This window comes from Acartia tonsa, chromosome 8, assembly GCF_053477335.1.
Source record: "Acartia tonsa isolate MP-2025a chromosome 8, ASM5347733v1, whole genome shotgun sequence".
NCBI lineage: Eukaryota > Metazoa > Arthropoda > Copepoda > Calanoida > Acartiidae > Acartia > Acartia tonsa.
The window spans coordinates 149,526-173,509 of NC_137267.1; the positions used below are offsets into that span (position 1 = coordinate 149,526).

At 29.3% G+C, this 23,984-nt stretch overlaps 1 protein-coding gene across 2 annotated transcripts; it reads right to left on the reverse strand.

Moving 5' to 3' along the window:
- Positions 1-275: 275 nt before the first annotated feature.
- LOC145325336 (uncharacterized) lies at positions 276-23,984 on the reverse strand. Of its 2 annotated transcripts, XM_080168336.1 has the most exons (27): positions 23,938-23,984; positions 20,200-20,260; positions 19,861-19,887; positions 19,557-19,643; positions 19,152-19,190; positions 18,642-18,740; positions 16,085-16,138; positions 14,755-14,847; positions 13,762-13,860; positions 8,771-8,869; positions 8,181-8,279; positions 7,617-7,715; positions 7,392-7,490; positions 7,085-7,174; positions 6,595-6,669; positions 6,140-6,244; positions 5,729-5,827; positions 5,204-5,302; positions 4,010-4,108; positions 3,733-3,831; positions 3,577-3,630; positions 2,934-3,029; positions 2,531-2,629; positions 2,172-2,270; positions 1,140-1,238; positions 688-786; positions 276-494 (listed from the first exon to the last, which is right to left on the reverse strand). In XM_080168336.1, the coding sequence occupies exons 1-27, from the start codon at positions 23,953-23,955 to the stop codon at positions 391-393; spliced, it is 2,289 nt and encodes a 762-aa protein (XP_080024462.1). In that variant the 5' UTR covers positions 23,956-23,984; the 3' UTR covers positions 276-390. The 2 variants fall into 2 exon arrangements, with proteins under 2 accessions (XP_080024462.1, XP_080024463.1); XM_080168337.1 differs by lacking the exon at positions 23,938-23,984 and having other exon boundaries at positions 19,557-19,639.

Below are 23,984 nucleotides of genomic sequence, written 5' to 3' on the forward strand. Positions count from 1 at the left end.
TTGTAAAATCAATATATTTCTAACCTCAATAGTCTAATTTATAAAACTATTTCAAGAATATATTGTTTTTCCACCTCTTAATACCTCTTAACATAATTTTATTTTGCTCACAATTCTAGTTAAGAAATAAATAAGAGAGAGGGAGAGAATTAATCTGCATATATTTACAAATTCTTAAATAAAAAAAAATATAAGAATTATATAAGTAATTATTAATATCTTGTATGTAGTTATTAAAATTTTCAATATTCAAAGTAAAGCAAATATTTCAAAGCTAAAAAATCAATAAAATGTATATATTAAATTTTTAATATCTAAATGGATATATTATATTATTTGCATTTATTAAAACACTATTTGTTATTAATGTACAAAATTTTCTTAACAGGATTAGAAGGACTGATCCTGAGCACTGACTTCAGCTCCATGTTCTAACAAAAACTTTTCTACATCTGTGAGTCCATAAAATGCTGCATACATAAGACTGGTCCATCCTTGATAGAGATATATAATATTTAGAATTAATTGTATAATGTGAACCCTATTTGTTTATACATCAAGAAATATATGATAGTTAGAAAGAAATAAATTATATGAAAAAATCAAGAAATTAAAGAAAAAAAATTGCACACTTTTTTTATTAATAAATTTTAAGCCATAGATTTTTAAATGAGATAAAGAACATACCTGATATATTCTTCTCATTCACATTAGCTCCATGTTTGATAAGCAACTTTACAATTGCTTCATGTCCATCACGAACTGCCAACATCAGCGGAGTCCAATCTTTAAAAGTTGTGTTGAAGGATTTTAGTGATATTTTAATGTCAATAAAATTGAGGTTAAGGAAACCAAAACTCATTTTATTTATTAAATAAATTTTGGATTACTGAATTCTAGGTTTTTGGAAATCATAATTTTTCAACAAATATTAAATAATGTAAAAATGTGAACAAGTATATATAATAGATTATTAAAGTTTAAATATTGGAAATGAAATGAGCAGGCAGTCTCAAAATTATGTTTTTTTCTTCCAAATTAATGTAATATAAGTGACACAGAAGATGAAAGATTTTGTTAGAAAAATGTATATTTACAATATTTCTCTGTTTTTGGAAAATAAAAGAAAAAAAACTTACCATCTTTATTTTTATCATTCACATCAGCACCATGTAGGATGAGCTCTTTGACAATAATTTCATTTCCATTCTTAGCAGCATGGTGCAATGGAGTGTTTCCTTTACAAGAACTAGTTAATAAATAATATCTACAGTGCTTTTTTTCTCTACAAATATAAATGAGAAAGCTTGATTTCAATTTATATTGAAAACTAATTAATTATAAAATCAAAAGATTATTTGCACACTTTTTCATTTCATAAATGTTAAACCATATATTTACAGGGTGTCCCACGTAAACTGATTTTTTGAAACGCTTATTACTTCCTTAATGTTTGAGATATCTTCGTAAAATAAAAAGTATTTGGCAGCAAACTACTGACCATTTAATAATATAGTGATGAAAAATCGGCAAAGTTAACAGAAAAAAATCTACAAGGTAATACATAACAGTCTGATTTTAGTGAATATAAGACTAATCAACAAGAAAAATATGTTTTAGTTAACTTTAAAAGCAGCTGGTTAACCGGTGGATCACAAAGACCTACTCCAGACATTATAAGAACTGGTATTGTAGTCTAATTAAAAAATCTGGTATATTTCAGGTTCTTGTGTGCATTTAAAGCGAGCTCACATGAAAAATTAACAAAGAAGATCAATATTATGCCTATTTTTACATATTGTTCATTTATATTACACTTCAGATTCTTAAATATTGAGAATTTCTAGTATGCCATGTCAAGATTGTTCTATTTTTGTGCTTAGAAAGTCTGAGCGACCAGCAGTTTGGACCCAAACTAATCTTAAAGTTCACAAAGCAAATATTTTCTTGTGGATTAGTCTAAATTCAATAAAATGAACCTTTTATGTAATACCTCATAGATTTTTTCCTGTTTATTTTGTGGATTTTTCATCATTACCCCATAAAATGGTCAGTAGTAGGCTGCCAAATATTTTTTATTCTACTAAGATATCTCAAATATTAAGGGAGTCATAAGTGTTTCAAAAAAACAGTTTACATGGGACACCCTGTACATTGGATGAAGAACTTACCCTCCCTATTCTTATCATTCACATTGGCTCCATGGTTAGTGAGGAACTTTACAATTGTTTCATGTTCTTTGCGAGCTGCCATCATCAATGGAGTCCATCCTTTATAAAGTTATGTAGGTGAATTTTAAGTGATTTAATAGTACTATTTTTTATCATGTTATAAAACTTTTAAAAAAAAATAATCTTGTTAGTAAATTTGGTATTACTAATGCTTTTTTTTGGAAATTTATAAAGTATAAAAGATAAATAATAATTAATCCAAAAAAAAAAAATATTTAAAAAGTTAAACCTGGATACTTAAAAGCTATGAATAATAAATAAGAAAAACGTTGCAGAAAGATAAAAAGGAAAAAGATTACCATCTTTATTTTTATCATTCACATCAGCGCCATGTTGTATAAGCTCTCTAATAATATTTTCAGTTCCATTCTTTGCTGCAGTAATAAGAATAGCCACCCCTAAAATTATAGTTTTAAAAGATTTTGGTCAATAATATAAACTTAAAATACATTTACCCAAATACTATCATTTAAAACATTTGCAATTGCAACCTGTAAAATAAAACCTTAAGATTTAGGAATTTCTTTCCACTAAATATGAGAAGTAAAATATTTCTTTATATCTCAAGTATCTGCAAAAAGTCACAAATGTTTGATATTTTTGATAATAGAAAGTTTATGGTTTATTTAAGTTAAAAAAAAATGCTGCACAATCTGTTTAAGAAAGAAATATAAAAAGATAGTATTTATATATGTGTCTTACCATCATATTTTGAATTAGCATCAGCTCCATATTCTAATAACATTTTCACGATATCACTTTGTCCATTTTGTGCTGCCCATAAGAGACTGCTATATCCTATGAATAATATATATGGTATTAAAAAAAATTCATGTTTGCAACAAAACTATTCAAATAATAAAATAAATTTAATTATAATAAATAATAAATTTAATTTTTTTGCAATATTGAAACATGTAAGTTATCATAATACCCAATTATTTTTTATTACTTACAAAAGTTGTAAAATTGTCAAGCATGTGTGGCTTTTTTATGATAGTTAAAAAAATTTAGGAAATACAAATGAAATCAATGCAATTAAATCATAAAATTTTAAATTGATATAAAATTTACTACTAATAATAAGATAGAAGCTAAAACTTGTACAAAAGGTAAGCTTTAGACAAAGTTTGTAAATCACAAAGAAAAAAACCATCCACTATCTTCTCTTTATAAGTTATAAATTCTATTTAATTTCATAATGTAAAATATCTTTATATTACCGTTAACAAAAAAAACTCTTTTGGTAATTATGTAAAGCAACTTAAACTACAGTGTTTACATAGAAGCACCTATATAAACAAAGTATTTATTATTTGGATAAAATCTAATCACTACTCCTTACCATCTATATTTTCTTTGTGTCTTTTCTCTTTTGCAAGCTCAACACTGGCAAATCCTAGATTAAATACATTTTTAGGTGTATGTAAAGATAGATTGATTGAAAAATATAATGTATTATAAATTATGTAGAACATCTTAATAAAATTATAAAGCTAACCAAAAACATCATCAGCACTGACATCAGCTTCATGTTCTAATACAAATTTTACTTCTTTGATGTATTTTTGATATGCTGCATACATAAGTTTGGTCCATCCTTGATAGAGATATATGATATTTTCAAATATTATGATGTAAAATACAGTTATTTATAGAAGGATATGATGAATAAAAAGTAAGTTAATTTTGCATTTATAATTAACCCATAAACAGATTGAAGCATTTTATTGCCCACTTTATATTTTAATTTGTTGAAAATAAGATAAAGAATCTACCTGATACATTCATATAATTTCCATTGGCTTCCTGATTTATGAGGAACTTTACAATTGCTTCATGTCCTTCAAGAGCTGCCAACATTACTGGAGTCCATCCTTAATTCAGTGATTGTTATATGTATTACTAAGGTTGCATAATAAAAAGGAAAGAAAAAGAAATAGAATGTTTCATCAATAATATTAGTTAGAAATTCTGTAGGAAAAAAATATAATTGGCCAAAAATTTTAGATATATTTTAGGGTGGGTCCATTTCTCCCTTTTTTTAGATTTTACTGTTATCATAAGTTGTGAAAGTCATATATATGTATGATAAGCCCCATTCAAGTGACTTGGCTCTTATGGCTGCTGTTGCGCGGGGGGTATAAAAAGAGCCCACCCCCTTATAAAACCAAAAATTAAAATTCAAACACAGGCATGTTGCATATCAAAATGAATGCATTGAAATGCTGATTACGAATCTGAAAACTATTTTTAAAAATAGTTTGAATAAGATCTCATTTAGTACCTAAAAACAGATGATTTAGTCAAAATTGTTCATTTTGGTAGGTTATTTGAAAATCATTTCAGACTAAATCAATATTTTTTAAAACAGTTTTCAGATCTGTAATCAGCATTTTAATGCGGTCATTTTGATATGCAACATGCCTGTGATTGAAGGAATTTCATTTTTTGGTTTCATAAGGGGGCGGGCACATTTTATACCCCCCATGCACCCGTTGCATTTTGGATTAAAAAACCTCTTTCAAGTTTCACAGGGTTTTATATTGGCCCAGTTACCCTTGTCAATATCTACAAATGTGAAATTCCAAAATCAACCCACTCTAATATATTTTCAGGTATCATGTAAAAAGGTAAAATTAGGGTGTAGATCAATTTCTATATAAGACAAAAATAAAGACACAAAAATTTCAGCTCATGAGGGGTTAGAAAAGGTGGGCTCACTTCCCCTCTTCAGTTTATCAAGTTCCAATCTTTTATAATACATGACTTCTAAACTAAATGTTAGTTTATATCCATTAAAACTAAAGTCAAAAAAATCTACTCTGAATATAAAATAATTTATGAGATAGTTAAGGTTAGGTTCATTTTTAGGGTGTTGTGAAAAAATACCCCCCTCCAATCCAATAAGCTTTAGTAACATCCCCTTTTTATATTTTCATGTGGCAGAAAGAAGAAAAGGGCAAGCTTACCATTTTTGTTTGTTTCATTAATATACGCTCCATTCTGTATAAGCTCTTCAACAACATCTAAATGTCCATTATGAGCAGCGACAGCCAATGCAGTGTTTCCTAAAAATGGTTCATTTAAAGTTTATTAAAGAATTCCAGGATTAATGATTAAACTTCCAGGGTTGTCAACTTCTAGTCCCACCCCAAATATTCTTAAAGCCACTATTAAAATGAGGGTAAAATACAGACAATTTAGACACAAATACAAGGAATGAAAGAAAACACAATTTCTAAGCACCTTTAGCTATACTGATTGTTAGTATTTAGATGCAAGAAAAAATTTTCAAAACCAGGCTTAACTAAAATTGGCAGAAAAAGCCATTTTTGGGAAGAAGATATCATTTTTAGATATCATGCATGAGATTATGTTAAATTTTTTTCACTCTGTCTCATTACAGTTGAAATTCTTATCTCATTAAATTTAATCTAAAATTTTTCAAATACACCTTCGGATTGTTTTCCAAAATTTAGATAGAATTAACTCACCATTTCTGTCCTTAGTATTGATCTGAGCTCTATTTTCTAACAGTATTTTCACAACATTATTGTATCCATTCTTTGCTGCAGTAACAAGTATAGTCTCTCCTAAAATTAAATATAAAAAAATTTATTGCTTTAATTTTTGTACTACACTGCTTTACTTGTTGAAAGATTGGCCTGATTTCATAATGTGTAAAAATTTAGGAATGTCATAATTGACATAATTTTTTTTATGGATATTTCTATCATCTAAATTTCTTTGTTATAATATCATATGCTTACAAAGTTTTCTACAATTAGAGCCAGTCTACTTGAATGTCCAGTTGAGGTTACTTGAATTATGTGAAACAATTGACTTTTTAAAGTACTTTATTAAAAGTGAGAAGTATGATGGAATTAAAATATCATGTAACTAACCAGCATTATCCTCAACATTGACATCATCTCCATTTTCTAATAGAAACTTCACAACATCAGTGTCTCCACACCTTGCTGCATTTACAAGACTGGGTTCAGAAATTCCTAGACATGAATAAAAAGTTTTTTTATTAACTTTTTAGCTTCCTTGGTTGGAAGAGTATACAATGAAGTTTTACTTTATTAAAACAATTGTTAAATATTTCCTTATTATATTTAAGCTATTATTTAACTAAAAGGACTTGGCAGCTTACAACTGAACATTTTTATGGAAAAAGTTGAAAAAATTCTTAAATTAAATTTTCAAAAACTACAAGGAATAAATAAAAAGTAGATATTGACAGTTACAATCTGATTTTTGTAAGAATATTCCTTTCATTGATTAAAATCTAATATCAATGGACAAATCTTTATTGCCTGTACCCTAAAACACATTAAATCATCAATAACTTTACCATCTTCATATTCTAATGGAGACTTTATTACATCTTTGTTTCTTTTCCCTTTTACAGACTGAAAACTTGTAAATCCTAGATTAAATTATATGTATATATTATATATATCTCCTTAAAATAAAGTAACAGGATCTATCTATCTGTCTGTGTGTGTGTGTGTACCAAAGGATCTTGCTAACCACTAAACTGAAATAGTTCTCCTTTACAGGGTAGCTTCTTATAAGTCCTGGGAAAGTTTATGGCTATTTTGGGGGAGAGAACCACTATCCTCCCAAGAGATATAAAAAAGTACAAAAATATAAATAACCCCATCTAGCAGATTTAAAATTTTTTTTTGGTAAACAGCTGATCTTAACATAGATTGAAGAGAAAACTTTTACATAACTCTAGAGTCTTTTAGGGGCATAGCCCCATAATATATATATATATAAATCAATTAAATGTTATAGATAAATCATTAAAATGATATTATAAAGCTAACCATAAATACCTTGAACACTGCCATCTGCTGCATTTTCTAATAATAACTGAACTATTTTAGTGTATCCATCAAATGCTGCAAACAAATGTCTGGTCTTGCCTAGGAAGAGATATTTTGTATTAGAATATATTGTGTAATGTGAAGTTGTGTTATTGATACATACAGAGGAGGCTATGATAGTAAATAGAAAGTTTAATTTTAATCAATCAAATTTTAGTAAACGATTACAAAATTATAAAACATAAAAATAAATTTCCTTCAAATTTTTGTTATTTATATGTCAAACCATAGTTTTTTAATAGAATAAAGAACTTACCACAGTCATTCTGTTCATTTGCATTGGCTATCTGGTTGTTGAGGAACTTTACAAATTTGTCATGTCCTTTTAGAGCCGCCGACAACAATGGAGTAGCTTCTTTATAAAAATTAAATTGGCTTAGTGGTGGGTCACCTTACTTTATTTTTTTTAGTACACATATTTTTATTTAAAAGAAAATAATTGTCTCTACAGTTTTTTTTAAAAATGAGATAGAAAACTTACCTAACATTTTCCTATCATTTTCATTGGCTCCCTGTTTGATAAGGATCTTAACAATTGCTTCATGCCCTCCTAAAGCTGCTGCCAGCATTGGAGTCCATCCTTTATAAAGTTATGTTAGAGGTCTTAAATTTAATTATAAAAATTTAACAAAATAAAATAATATTTTATTAATCAAAAAATAAACAAATGATTTAAATGTTATTCAACATTTTATGTATGAAAATCCTATATATAAACTAATAGTTTTAAAATATTTACATTATTCATATATTTCAATTCCTAAAACTTCAAAAATATATATTTTATTGGCTGGTTCTAATGTCCTTATTCATATCCAGTAGATGTAAAAGAAGAAAGAAGGGAGATCAAAGAAAGTTGTGATTGTTTGGACTCCTTAACTTCACTGCTATCTTAATATTAAAGATTTTAAATACCAATCATATGTATTTCATACAGTAAAGTTTGAATTGTGTAAATGTTGTATTAATTTTCTTAAGGACATAAAATTAGGTGCTTTTCTTCAGGCAAAAATAAATTGTAATAAGATAAAAATGGAAAACTAACCTTTTTCATTCTTAACATTAATATCAGTTCCATTTTGTATGAGCAAACGAACAATATCTTCATGTCCATTCTTAGCAGCAAGAAGCAATGGAGTGTTTCCTAAAATAAAAATATTTGACAAATTTAGATTAATTTGGAGGGACTCCTGAAAATTCTTGAAAAATTACATATACATATTATTAGCATTTATAAAACTGATGTAAAAAAAGCTTTGTTTTACTATAAAATAATTTTAGATATTGTGTTAACCTTTATATTGAAGTATGAATATTTTTTTCTAAAGGAGAGGGGGGGGGGTAAGAAGTATTTAAGCCCCCCACCTAAACTATTTTGCCTCTCATTTTAAATTAGTGAAAGATAAAGCATGACTAATATAGCATGACTATGTAACTTTTCATATTGCGCTATTTAATTAAAACTGTACTTTACAAATTTCTGGCCCAACCAGAAGGAATACATAAATAATTATATAACCTTGTCCTTTCATCATGAAGTTTTGGAATCATTACTAGTTTTGGTAACCTAGCTATTCAATAACATTGTTACAACTTATAATATTATTTGTATTATTAAAATATTATGTAACTAACCTCCTCTATCCTTTGTGTTGACATCAGCTCCATGCTCCAACAAAAATTTCATAACATCAGCATGTCCCATCTCTGCTGCCCATATAAGACTGGTCTTGTCTAGACATGAATAGATTATGATAACATGTTGTCAAGTTATAAATAGAATTATAGATTCACACAAAAAAATGTATTGTAATGCAAAAATTGATAAATTAACCATTTACAAGAAAAATAGGAATTTTCAGGGTGCACTCAAAAAACTGTATTTTCTAGTTTTTGGGAAACAACCAGAAGGAGTATGATATAAATAATTATAGATCCCTATTCTGGACCTTCTTATGAAAATTTTTTATTCACCTTCAGGTTGCTTTTCAAAACTGGAAAATACAGTTTGTTTGGCTGTGACACTGTGTATATATTAATACTTTTAAGTAAGTTAATAAAGGGAGATAGACATTTCCAATGTTTTGAAGAAAGAATGTGGCTTCACTAATCAGAGCACAGAAAAGAACCCTACTCATTTGAATTTAGAAATTTAGTAGAATACTTTAACAATAATCTTTAAAGATGAAAATAGTCATCAAGTTTCAGAAATTTACTAGTCATTTTTTATAATATTACCCCGATGTAGTATAAGACGTTTAATTCAGAGATCAGCAGGGTGCCAAATATCCCCAATGTCAGTCTATTAAAGGGAATATCATTGCATTTTATTATAAACATAGTGTTCTCAAATTTCTATTTACTTTCTTTATGCCAAAATTTTATAATAGTAATTTAAGTTTCCTCCCCAGACAAAAATTCACCCCTTCCCTTTTGCTTGCACCTAATTTTTACCCTTGCAATTCCCCCCCCCCCCCCACCTTATTTTTCCTGTTCTTTTTCTTCTCCCTACTAATCTCCCTTCATAAATCATCCCTTTTTCTCAGGAAAATGTTCCCCCCTCCTTTATCCTGATTAGCTGCATTGGTGACACCCCCGTCCCCCTGCCCCCCCCCCCAATAACATGAACGCCTCCTAAAAGCTCACCTACCCCTAACCAATCTATGCACGCTTCTGTTTGTCATCTTGCCTTTAGTTCCCTCTTTTTCATTTTATATTTTACCCCTTTTATAAGCTTACCCTCTCCCTTTTCCTCTTACTCCACCTTTAAAAAACGATATCTTTCAACAAAAATTTAATTAAGAATTATTTTAATAAAGATGTAAATTTCATAAAAATAAAGTTTTAGCAATAATAATTAAAAACAAAAAAAACATTAACATGTACTATCAGAAACAATTGGAATTCTTAATTTTGAATGACATCATTGAAGTTATTTTTTGAGCTATAATATTTATTTTAAACAGCTATGTTTGTTTAATAGTTTCATTTTCACTCTAATATAGTTAAATTTATTACCAATAAAGATGATAATAAACAGATACTTATTTCAGAACATACACAAGTTCTATAATAAGGAAATGTTCAAGTTTTTTATTGGTTTTTATTTTTATTAACGTATATCAGAAAAATGTGCAGAATTGTAGAGATTCAAAAGCATGAACAATTATAAATTTTATCCTAATAATTACATATGTATTAGGAAAAAAATATACACTGTTCAGACTTTTAAACAAGTTTAAAGAGTTTCTTTTTTCTTTGTTTGTTTCTATGTAAATCTTGAATGCATTCTTCTTTAACCTTTCATGTCTAACAATAAACTAAACTTACAGCGCCCGCCTAAATATTCACACAAAGAATAGAAATAGAAGAGTAGAAGAATATTCTGAACCCTTTTTTCGTCAAATCTAAGAGAGAACATTCCTAGCAGACAAAAGTATTGTTTACTTTCGACTCAAGCTAATGTGGATTCTTAAAAAATGATAGACTCGCTATTCGATAGTGAGGCAAAATTATTTTTGTGAAAAATCATCCAAATGCACATTAAAAATCAACAAAAATTAAACAAAATCATATGTTAATAACCCTCTTAAGATTTTATTTCATTTTTGTAAATTTTTTTATTTCATTTTGGAGGATTTTTCACAAAAATAATTTTGCCTCACCAGCGAGTTGCCAGCCTAATTTTTTTTTAAGAATCCAACTTTGTTTCAAGCTTTCAAATTGTAAACGAAATTTTTGGGCAATTAATTCTGACTTTGCAAAGCTTTATACTAAGAAAATATACTGTTAACCCTTACAGATCGGGGGGGGGGGGGCTTCAAGAGCCCCCCCCTCTAGTTTTTTCAATCTCATTTTTTTTGTAGGTAGAATGGAATGCTGTGACTTCATGACTTTTTAAGTTTAGTAATTATACGTCGGCAAGAGTTGATTTTATTAGGATATCTGGTCTGTGTCGGTCGTGGTGTCCGGTCAAAGTCGGTTGGGTAGCACTAAAATTAGAAAAAAATTCTAAAAAAATCTTAATTTCTACATTATGACTTTTGTGTATAAGGAGAAACCTAAAATTTGTTTGGTGAATACTTAGATATCAATGACCTTCTGAGAAAAAATGTGTTATGACCGTTTGACCGCTCCCTGACCGACTTTATGACTGATTTTTGTCCATCTATTAAGGTGGGAATTGGGGCCCGAGCTGTAAGGGTTAACAGCTGACTTTTATGTATGAATGAAATGAAAAAAAACATGCCTTCGTAGGAAAATGTGTACATAATTTCAACCAATGAGATCCAATGTAAATTCCGATGCGATTCTCCTATTGGCTCAATCAGACATTCCCTCTCTTTCTTAGTACCTTTATTACACAAAGGGTTAAAGTGTTTTTCTAAAGAAGCAAATTATTGGAGAGCAAATACTATATTTACCATGAAATTGTATAAAAGAATTTATCTTTCCTTTAATATCCCAAATAAAATTTATCAGAAAAATTAGTAATATTTTAATCACTTTAATCAGTCCACATACCTCTTAGAGGCTGTGAAGCTTCCCCAAAAATGTATTCAGTTCAGTTGTTAGTTTGATGATAACATAAACAAAAAATATTATTTGTCTAAAGAGAGAGTAAACCCCATACTTAGCATTTGTTGTAGAAAAAGTCAGTTTACATCAACTAGACTCACCTAAATAATTACTTTTTTAATTCAAAGTTTTTTAAGAACACCACACATTGGAAATATAATAAATGCGTCCGTAGGTGTAGTAAAAAAAGGGGTAGTTTACCAATAGGTCAACTGACCCACCCCTCCCCCCAAGCGCACACACACACACCCTCTAGCATCTTTAGACTGTAGTAATAAGAAGTTAATGTTCAGGGAATGGGGGGTATTGATACATAAATTATTATAGTACCCAAAGTTTTATTATTTGGCTCTCTCAGTGACAGTATTAATTTTTTTAGTCAATAATTTTAAAATACAATGGAGTATTTTTGTTATTCTCATTAAGGATGTTCATAGTCTTATCCCTTAAGATCCCTGCATATACATATGAAGATACTACAAATCTATAAATAGTATATGTAATAAAGGTACTAAGAAAGAGAGGGAATGTCTGATTGAGCCAATAGGAGAATCGCATCGGTACATACATTTAATTTCATTGGTTGACATTTTGTACACATCTTGTTAAGAATGCATGTTTTTTTTCATTTCATACATAGTTAAAAGTCAGCTGTAAACAGTATATTTTCTTAGTAGAAAGCTTTGTGGAATCAGAATTAATTGCCCAAAAATTTCGTTTAAATTTGAAAGCTTCGAAACGAGGTGGATTCTTAAAAAACAAGTTAGGCTGGCTACTCGCTGGTGAGGCAAAATTATTTTTGTGAAAAATCCTCCAAAATCGTATAAAAAAATTTACAAAAATTAAATAAAATATTAAAGGGTTATTAACATATGATTTTGTTTAATTTTTGTAGATTTTTAATGTGCTTTTGGATGATTTTTCACAACAATAATTTTGCCTCACTATCGAGTAGCGAGTCTATAATTTTTCAAGAATCCACATCAGCTTGAGTCGAAAGTAAACAATACTTTTGTCTGCTAGAAATGTTCCTTCTTAGATTTGACGAAAAAGGGGTTCAGAATATGCTTCTATTCTTCTATTTCTATTGTATATGTAAACAAATATGCAGGCGTGGGGTTGCTCTGTAATGTAATAAAAAAATTAAAATAGAAAAAAGTAACTAAAGTTACTGTGAACATCATATTAATTCTTTGTGATGATATCACAAAAAAATGATAATTAATTTTGAGAAAGATGCTTAAGTTCAAATGATTAGAATTTCCACAGTTACAGTTGACTAACCACTAATATTATCATAATAAATATCCTTGCTCACAAAAAAAGAATTAATAATATCCATTATTCCATCGTATTAAATTATCCAAATAAATTTATTCATTTTGGGGATGTCCTTATGTACATTTCTTTGTTTATTTATTTCAATAAGTTTAAAAACAATTTCTACTGCAGTTTTTGGGAAACACTCAAGCATGTGTTATTAATGATTGCATATTCAAATTTCTTGACCCTATTGAAATATTTGGACCCCTGCTAATCTTTTTTCCATTTTTCCCTGTTAAGAAGTTCAGACAAAACTAAGGTTATTAGAACATCAAAAGTTAAGTATTTTTTAATCAAAAACCAAAAGTAATTTTTAATTTTTGTTTTAAATATTTGATTCTTTTAAGGAATCTAAAGTTTTTTTTATAGAAGTTTTTTCTTCTAAAGTCAACTACCTAACAGTTTATACGTTAGAAATACTTCTAACTTGATTACTATAGAGATTTTCTAATGGTGATTTTCCATGCATTATGCAATTATAATAATCAAGTTTAAGAGTGAACAACTAGGGAAGATACAATTATACAAATCAAAAACACAAATAGTAGATTGAAATCCTAATATCTTGATTTATTAAATAATTAGAATGGTTAAATGTTGTATTTCATCTTGTTGATGCCTGTTGTTATTATAATTAGTTGAAATTTTAGGTTTTACTTTTACTGTTTTGTGATTCTGATTGTTTTTTAAATCATAAAATTGACTTTTCTTTCTTAGTAACTTACCATTTTCATCCTTAGCATTGATATTAGCACCATGTTCTAATAGTATCTTCAAAACATCTTTGAATTCATTCTTTGCTGCAGTAAAGAGAATACCAACTCCTAAAATTAAATATTAAGATATACTATATTATATATTGTATATGTTATAAAGGGTGAGCGTAGATTTTTAAAATTCGAATTGCGTGGCTTGTGTTAATAGTAGAAAAAAATATGCAAGCCATTAGAACTGCTATGAACTCTAATTTTAGGCAATATAAAAATGATTCATGTACTACGCATAGTTTAGGAGCTATGTGTTAAAATGTCCTAACTGACTTGCGAGTAAATCATTAAAGATTAAAGTATTTATTAAAAATGCATACCTTTTTAAAATATTAATTGGGCAGCTTGTGTTAATAGTAAAAAAAAGTCATGCATAACATTAGAACCACTAGAGCTAGTTTTTAAAAAATATAATAACAATTCCAGAGCTACTTGTAGTTTAGTAGCTACATGGTAAAATGTTTATACTGACTTAAGACTTGACTTGAGGGTAAATCATTAAAGAAAAGGGTGTGCAAAAACGCATACATTTTTAAATTAAAACTGCATGGCTTGTGTTAATAGTAGAAAAATGCTATATATTGTTAGAACCATCATAAGCTCTAGTTTTTTGTAAATATAACTACCATTTTTGTACTATTTATTGTTTAGGAGCTATGTTGAATCATAAAAAATGTGAGAAAAGACACGTAGCTCATAAATCATACAAAGCTTAGAAATAATAATGTGTAGCACAGAAATCATTTTTATATTTCCTAAAACTAGAGTTCATAGCAGTTCTAATGGTATGCATACCTTTTTTCTTGGTCAACCCAATATATAAATCTAAATTGTGGCTTTGTGATTTCTATTAAATAGATAGATAGACAGCTAAAAAAAGGGTTGGTTAGATACTTACATAAATGGGCAGTTAGTAACAAAGATAGTATTATTATAAAAAATGTGACTAACCCTCATCTTTTGAATTAGTTTCAGCGCCATGTTCCTTTAATTCCTTACCAACATCACTTGATCCATTTTGTGCTGATATGATACCGGCATCTCCTAGATAATATGTGTAGAGTGTTTTAGAAAAAAATCAGCATTTTCCTTTGTTAGGTCACAACTATCTTAACCCTTTACAGTCGGGCCCCTAGCCGCACCTTAATCGGTCGGGGGGGGGGGCGTTCAACGCCCCCCCTTATTATCTCAGTTCCTATTAGAGCTAGAGGGCTAAATTTTTTTGTGCAAGTCCCCTGTTTGATAATGAATTTCCGACCTTTTATAGGTCTAAGTCAATTTTCGCTTCCTTCACCCTTTTATTTAACAACCTTTGTTTTTAGGTCTTTTTTTACTTAAAAATTTCAAACGGCTGTATTTTTCTTATTTTTGAAGCTAGAAGAAAATTTTTTTCCAGAAAATGTTTATCTTTATGTAAATTTTACATTAGAAATATCAAAATGTAAATTTCAGCGGCCGCAGCTGTACTTGGCAGCTGCCAGCCGCCGCAGTCGGCGGTCGGCGGGAAAACGGCGGCGGATCTTCATGAAATTTTAATACGTTATGTAGACATGTCAGAAAAGCTTAAGTTTAAAATTTGAAGTCTCTAGATCAAAAATTGCGGCCACAGGAGCCTTTTAAAGATTTCTGGAGACCTGGAGGATCAGGACCTGCAGGATCATACCTGGAACCTAAAAGTGACTTAAACACCTGTATTTCATATAAGGATGTACTACTAGAGGATTTTTTAGTAATTTGGTATGATAAAATGCTTTGTTTTAGTCAAAAAAATATTTTTGCTCTTTACCTGGATGACCCTGCCAGGTTTGCTGGCATCCTGTGCCCGCCAGGATGGAGATATTCAAAAAATTCCAACTCTCAGTTATGTGTCATACCCATACTTAAAAAGTCAAGCAGTTTGGGCTCTTTATCTTTCACACACAGAAAATGAGATAGAAAAAACCGGATGGGGGGGTGTTCAACGCCCCCCCCCGACCGTTAAGGGTTAATAATAGTAGGTCCTGTCATTTGTAATATGCTACTTAATTTTTTGACCTTATATTAAAATTACACTTTTAATTTTTACACTACAGTACAACACAAAGTTTAACAAAAAATTTTAAATGATTATGTAAAAGAATAGACACAGAGTGATGAAAGCTAAAAAACTAAGCTTTGTGAATCATAAAACATATGGCTTATTGTCAATTTGATTTCATAAACTTTTTGTGTCTTTGTTTACAGTGTCTACACAGAAACATAGTATTTATGACCAGGATAAAAACAAACCACCAATCCTTACCATCTCTATATTCTTTTTGTGATTTCTCTTTGACAAGCTGAAAACTGGTGAATCCTAGATTAATTGTATACAGGGCGTTTCAAAAAAAACCTGTGTCTTCCAGATTTGGGAAACAACCATTAGGAGTACAAAAAAAATAATTATATGTCCATATTCTCTATAAAAATATGCATCGAATTTGTTACAGGCGTTTTTTAATATCTCTTAAAACAACAGCGCATTTTAGAGCCCAAAGAATTCGAAATGTGTGTGTGTTATTGTATTCTTAATAATTTTATGCTATAACGTTGAATTTAATCCTTTTTTTTACTTGAAAACAACATTATAACATAAACTTCAAAATAATCTTATAATTACATTTAAAACTAAATTTAAAATGCCTTTTTTAAAATAAAAAATCAATATTCTTTTTGCTTGGATTTTAATTCTTAGTATTAAAATTGTTCATATTCGTTCCTCACCCCTCCCCCCTTAATCTCTTAATCTCTTAATTTGATTGACAGATTATAAGAGATCATCTTATAAAACATGAGTAATTAATGAAAACGCACTTTTTACGAACAATTTCAAACTATGATAACTTGCTTATTTTTAAAGATATTGAAATGAAATAAAAAGTGACTTGTTTTATTTGTCAATGCCTACAGTATTAATAGAGATTTTTTTCTAAAAATGACTTTGTCATAGAGAAATAGAAAAAACTAAATTCTGAAGAACCTAAAAAGGTCTTTGCATGGAGCCAAAAAAGAAAATATATAAAAAAATTTCATATGGGGATATTGATTTAAGCTTTTACTACTTTGATATTGTACTTTTGAAACAATATGTTGCAAAATATACAAGTTATTTCAATCTAATTAATATCTCATATTCAACATCAAGCATTTTTCCCCTACATGTACCAATCAGTACAGCCGCATTTTTAGAGATATCAAAAAACACCTTAAGTAAATCTGATGTACATTTTTACATAGAATATGGACCTATTATCCTTTTTTTCATATTCCTTCTGGTTGTTTCTCAAAACCGGAAAACGCAGTTTTTTTTGAAACACCGTGTATGTATGTTAAATATTTTAATTTAATGTATAATATCCTTATAATAAAGTTTGTTTGTATGTTTGCCTGTTTGTTTGGATCTTGCCAAAAGCTGAACCAATATGATTCTCCGTTACTGGATAGCTTTTTATAGGTCCAAGCATAAAGAAAATAATAAAAGAGAGGAATCAAGGTATTTGGAGGACTAAAATAGCCAGTGGGCCTAGAGGCCTGTTTTTTGCGCTATTACCGCAATGAATTTTATAAAAATTCCACCACATTAAAATATAGAAGTATTTTTAAATTAGATGTAATTTCCAGAAAACTATATTGGATGTTTGAAGCATGCATCTGATTTTAAAAGAAGATATAGAATTGTTTTGAAACATTATCAATTCTGACAAGACCTTGTGAAAGAATATTAAATTATCATTATGAATTTCTCCTAAGACTTTGCTACTGACTTTAATCATTACACACACAATCAGTTTTTAGGATCTAAATTGCAGTATATTAAAACTTTTTTTCTTAATAAATAAAAGTTTTTACAAATTGATACAAACACTTGATTTTAAATTACAATTATCAGCTTTTCAGTGCTATCTAGCTTTTGATATAGAACTAGTATATCATAGCAGTCATCTATTTTTATTTTGTGTGTATTTTCTTGTTTTGGATTTTTCATTAACTAAGGGACTAACCCTGAGGGCTAAATAACATCACTATTAAATGTCAAAGTATATCTAAATCCATACATATAATTAAAAATTTATATTATGTTGAAAAAATGTGCATATAATTACATTTTATACAATAATTTAGATTATTTATTTTTGAAATATTTTATCTTATAAGTTACTAGCATCTAGGGGCTTCACCCCCAAGGTGTATGAAAGTCCAACACCCTCCCCTTATTGTTGTTTTGTGTGTCATTATCAGCATAGTATATAATACCTATTTTTTAGGTGATTTTTTTTTTTTTTGGGGGGGGTTCATGACTAAATCAACTTGTATTTTAATGATTTTCCTTATATGTTTGTTTAAAACCCAATAAATTATAGAATAATAATAATTATAAGATATATTATATTTTTTTTTTACCTATATAGAATAGGTTATGATTAAAATGCAAAAAGCCCTTAACGGGTTATCCTTGTAGCAGACAAATTAATTTCTGTGGGATGGTAATATTTTACAATGAAAAACGGGTGAGTATTCAACCTCTTATCCTTTTTTCCTTATGGGTCTAAGGAAGGTTTATAACTATTTTGAGAGAGGGTACCAAACCCTTTCCAAGAGAAATTACCCCCCAAAAAAAAATCAACCCCTCCCAAATTTTTTTAAAAATTTCCTTTAAAACTAAAAGTTGCATCCCAATTATTTTATTTTTAAATCTAAACTAAAAAAATGTGTTGTCAAAACCAACCCCCCTCCCCCTAATGTGCTCATAGAGGCCTCTAGGGTCATAGCTGCTGGTATTAAATTAGTCATTTTAATGTTTTATGTTTTATAAAGCTCACCATATACATCCTGAGCAGTGACTTCAGCTCCATGTTCTAGTAACCATTTTACTACTTCATTGTTTTGATGATATGCTGCATACATGAGACTGGTCCATCCTAAATAGGAGTCTATCATATTTAGGTAATATGAATAATTATGTGGAGTACAGTTATGTTTATACATAGAAAAGGGTAAGATAGATTGAAAGAAATATATTTTAATTATTATATACTAACAATGAATCAAAAAGATATTCAGACTATAATTTATCTCTTTTATGTTTCTTTGGCGCTAATGTTCAAATAGGTGTTTTCAAAGGTGATAATTATTAACCCTCCACCCTCCTTCCTACCTCCCCTCTAATCAATTAGGTTAAAGTGGGTAGTAGCTTGACTTTTTATGGTTTATAAATGGTACTTTATTCAGAACAGATGGTTTACTCTTAGTTAACAAAACACATTTTTAGTTGATAAAAAAAAATATCTGTAATATTTTCATGTGGCAGAAAATAAAACAGGAAAGCTCACCTTCTTTATTCCTTTCATTCACATTACCTCCATTGTATCCTATTCAAAGATATAAAAACCAGGTTTAACTTATGTATTACAAAAATATTGACCATATTCTGCATTATTGCAAGGTATATGTTAAAAGTAGGTTTACATGTTTGGAAAAAAAGAGAACTATGTCAAATGTTTAGTTTTAGCTTTAGAAGGAAAAAATACAATAAAATGCTCATTTTTATACTCCACAATAATTTTTTCTTCCAATCTTGGCTTAAGTAAAAACCGGCAAAAAAATTTTTTTTTAAGGAAATAAGAGCCTTTGAGATATTATGAATGAGATGATGTTAAGGTTTGATAATCAGATGAGAAATTTTATTTGTGCACAGTCCCTTTATAGTCACAAGAAGGTAAAAAGGAAATGCTTACCATCTTCATCTATAAAAATCGCATATGGCACATAAGGCACATAATCTTGCACATATTCTTGCTCAACAGGATCACATATTAATCTTCCTTACATATATTATAAAGTAGTTAGGCTTTTATGAAATACTGTATGACTACTTTAGAATGGTTTGGGATATCTTCTGCTCACCACTGCTATTGGTCAACTAACCAAGCAAATATTTGTGGACAAAAGGAGAAAATGTAATTGATCATATATTTAAGAAAACTAGTACATTTATTGATGGGCTAAAAGATTAATTTATGTTCATATAAGAATATTTACCAGAATAACCATAGTAACAATCTTCATCTAAATATTAAAAAAATCAAATTAGTTTAACTAAAGTCTACTTATACCTAATTCCCAAACCAGCAAATGTGCTTTACTTATTCTATAATCCTTCAAAAACGCCCCTAAAAACACGGCCTAATAAATTTAATAAATTTTTTTTAAATATAAAAAATGTGGGTGGGTTGATAGTATAGCGTTACATTTACATATTTATAACTATTTTGAGGATGATTACCACCACCTTCCATGAGATTTTCCATATAAGAAAAATTAACCCCTCTAAATAATTGTTTGGCTGTTGCCAAACTATGGAATCACAAAAATATTTACCTGGTTCTTCATGTTGAAATGGGCTTGATGAGCTGTTACCCAAAAACAATACTAAACAAACCTAAAAAATAAATACTTTTAATTTTGAGCAAGTTCTCTGATTGCTAGAAGCTGTTATTAACCATTAAAGATTGGGTCCTCAGTGGTTTGTTTATTTAGGGGGAGAAAGATGTATTCACTCCAAACAAGATGTCTGGTAGTCTGATGACTGTCTATTTGTACCAAAGGATCTTGCTAACCTCTGAACCAATATGGTTTATTTTTAGGGAGAGTACTACCAAGGGCTGATTTTTTAAGTTTTTGACGTTAATTTTTGTATGATATAATTATCTTATTCATTTGATGTTTGTAATAATGATTTATAGAACAAAAACGTACTATATTATAAACAAGGCATCTCTATTTTCAAATCCTAAAATGAAAGTGTCCTTTAATTGTATCCTGTAATTAAGCAATTTTACAACAAATTTATGTAAAATTCTGTTTAGACTTACAAATTAATGTTCTGCTTATTATGTTCTGACACACTACAAGAGTTATTGTTTGTTGGTCCTTCCTTACTGATTTTATAGCTTTACTTTTATGGATGTTGTCATCCTTTTTAATATAGAATCAAAATAATGAAAGGTGTCAATTAGGGTTAATGAATAACTGTATTAACCCTTAACAGTCGGGCCCCTTGCCGCACCTTAATCAGTCGGGGGGGGGGGGGCGTTCAACGCCCCCCCTCATTATCTCAGTTCCTATTAGAGCTAGAGGGCTAAAATTTTTTGTGCAAGTCCCCTATGTTATGATGAAATTCCGACCTTAAGTAAGTCAAGGTCAATTTTCGCTTCCTTCACCCTTTTATTTAACAACCTTTGTTTTTAGGTCCTTTTTTACTTAAAAATTTCAAACGGCTGTAATTTTTTTATTTTTGAAGCTAGAAGAAATTTTTTTTCAGAAAATGTTTATTTTTATGTAAATTTTATATTTGAAATATCAAAACATAAGTTTCAGCGGCCGCAGCTGTACTTGGCAGCTGCCAGCCGCCGCAGTCGGCGGTCGGCAGGAAAACGGCGGCGGATCTTTATGAAATTTTAATACATTATGTAGACATGTCAGAAAAGCTTAAGTTTAAAATTTGAAGTCTCTAAGTCAAAAATTGCGGCCACAGGAGCATTTTAAAGACTTCTGGAGACCTGGAGGATCAGGACCTGCAGGATCATACCTGGAACATGAAATTGACTTGAACACCTGTATTTAATATGAGGATGTACTACTAGAGGATATTTTAGTATTTTGGTAAGATAAAATGCTTTGTTTAAGTCAAAAAAAATATTTTTGTTCTTTACCTGGATGACCCTGCCAGGTTTGCTGGCATCCTGTGCCCGCCAGGATGGAGATATTCAAAAAATTCCAACTCTCAGTTATGTGTCATACCCATACTTAAAAAGTCAAGCAGTTTGGGCTCTTTATCTTTCACACACAGAAAATGAGATAGAAAAAACCGGATGGGGGGGCGTTCAACGCCCCCCCCCCCCGACCATTAAGGGTTAATATAGATATTGTAATGAAATATATTTTCTAACTTTAACAAAGATGACAACATCCATTAATAGCAAAGCACACAAAAATTATGGATATGAATACTGATAAGGAGATTTGAAGAGGAATTGATAAAATTAATATTATTCAAGAAAAAAAAATAACAAAAACTTTTTCAATATTTTTTATGACGACTGACAAAGAAAATTACATACTGGATGCTCAGAACAATAGGAAATTTAATTATAAAAGTTTTTAAAATCAAAAAAAGATATGTAGACCTCTGTAAGAAATATTAAAAGCAGTCCAACCGCTGTTTTATACTTAATTATGCTACATTTTCATGGGAATGTTGACAAGAAGTTTCAGCTGTCTATCTTTAATAAAGAGCCGAGAAAATCAAGTTTCCTCCAGAACGTTTCAGACAAACATTTTGAATTATAGAGTTGCTTCACAACTAAAAAACAGAAAGACATGACATCAGGGATCTAAAGAGATAAAACAATAGCCAATAAATGGATATATATCCCCAATGATGATACACAAAATTACCCCCTATGTGGATTAAAATCAGTGGTTGAAACAATTGAACACTCCTTTTAATGAGCCATCTAATAAAAATTCATGAAAGTCCCCAAAGTTGATAGGCTAACAAATACGAAAACGTTATTATAAAACTTTGGGGACTAGTGCAATAAACATCCCATTGTCCCCTCTCTCTCTCTGCAAAAAAAAGACATAGAGTAGCTGAACAAATCAAAAATTTAACTCCCTAAGTTAAGCCTGGTGAAGTTAATAAGTTCACAGATTCATGGAGGGAGGGGGCTATTTATTACACTCGTTCCCAAAGTTTTATACAGTGTGTTTTTTTTGTATGAGAACTTTTTTGAAAGCAATTTTACCCCACTTATAGTTATCAGAATTTAATGATTAATGGCTTATTTTCTTCGTTTTTTTAGGGCAATTAATAGAACAACAAAAAAGATATTTCAGTTTTTATCTAAAAAGTACAGTAAAATCTGAATTTCAAAACTTAGGTGTCAATATATAAAAATGGTTTTAGCGCATTTTTCTTAAAAAAATGGATTTTCTGTAGTCAACTTTGCGGGCCAAGTACCCCCTCCCTGGTTGAGATATGACCTTCAAACTTTGATATGTTCTAGTACATGTTCCTAATAGTATCTGTATACATTTTTAGCTCTATATCTCAACTTTGAAGTGTTTAGCAGCCATTCTTGCAAAAGGTTGATTATTTGAGCATAAGAAAAATGCGCTAAAACCATTTTTAGATGTTGACACCTAAGTTTTGAATTTTAGATTTTACTGTACTTTTTAAATAAAAACTGAAATATTTTTTTGTTGTTCTATTAATTGCCTTAAAAAACGAAGAAAATAAGCCATTAATCATCAAATTCTGATAACTATAAGTGGGGTAAAATTGCTTTCAAAAAAGTTCTCATAAAAAAAAAACACTGTAATAACGTTTTCTTATTCGTTGAATTGACAACGTTGGGGACTTTTATTTAATTTTCATTGGTTGTTTCATTAAGCTGAGTGTCTAAACGTTTTAACTATTATTTGTAATCTACAAAAGGGATAATTATATGTATCATCATTGGGGATTTAATCAATTTAGTGGCCATTGTCTTATCCCTTAATATCCAAGTAAACAATTAACAACGATGACAACATCCATAGAAGCGAAGCACTGAAACGGTAGGACAAACAGAAATTAACACTTACATAGTGTCAGAACTGAATAATCATAATATAAATGTATAAGAGTCAAAGCAAAATTGTAAGTAAATTTGTTGAAAAACTACTTTATACAGGATAAAGTTTATGGACATACTTTCATTTTTAGGACTTGATTATAGAGTTGCTTCACTTATAACATCATACTTTATACTGGAATCAATACACCAAAAATTTGATCAATCAGATGATTAGATCACATAAAAATTTGTTGTAAAAAAAGTAAAAAATGTTTAAAATGTACATACGGACATTTTGGTAATGATTATAGAGTTGCTACGCTTTCTAAATCGTACCTAACTACTAAAGGAAACACCATGCAAAATTTGAAATCAATAGGACAATTCTAACATGCATAAATTTACGAAAAAGGTATCCGTTACGGACGGACGGACGGACGTACGGACGGAACGACCCTAATTATAGAAAAGCTTGGCTTTTAAAAAGTTAACTCACTAAGCTAAGCCTAGCCATGTTACCAAGTTCACAAATAATATAATACT

Coding starts and splice junctions, on each gene's coding strand:
- LOC145325336 (XM_080168336.1), bottom strand. Junction 14,848..16,084: donor ACAAAAAGAATATAGAGATG/GTAAGGATTGGT, acceptor CATATTATCTAG/GAGATGCCGGTATCATATCA. Junction 1,239..2,171: donor GAATGATAAGAATAGGGAGG/GTAAGTTCTTCA, acceptor GTTCTTGTAAAG/GAAACACTCCATTGCACCAT.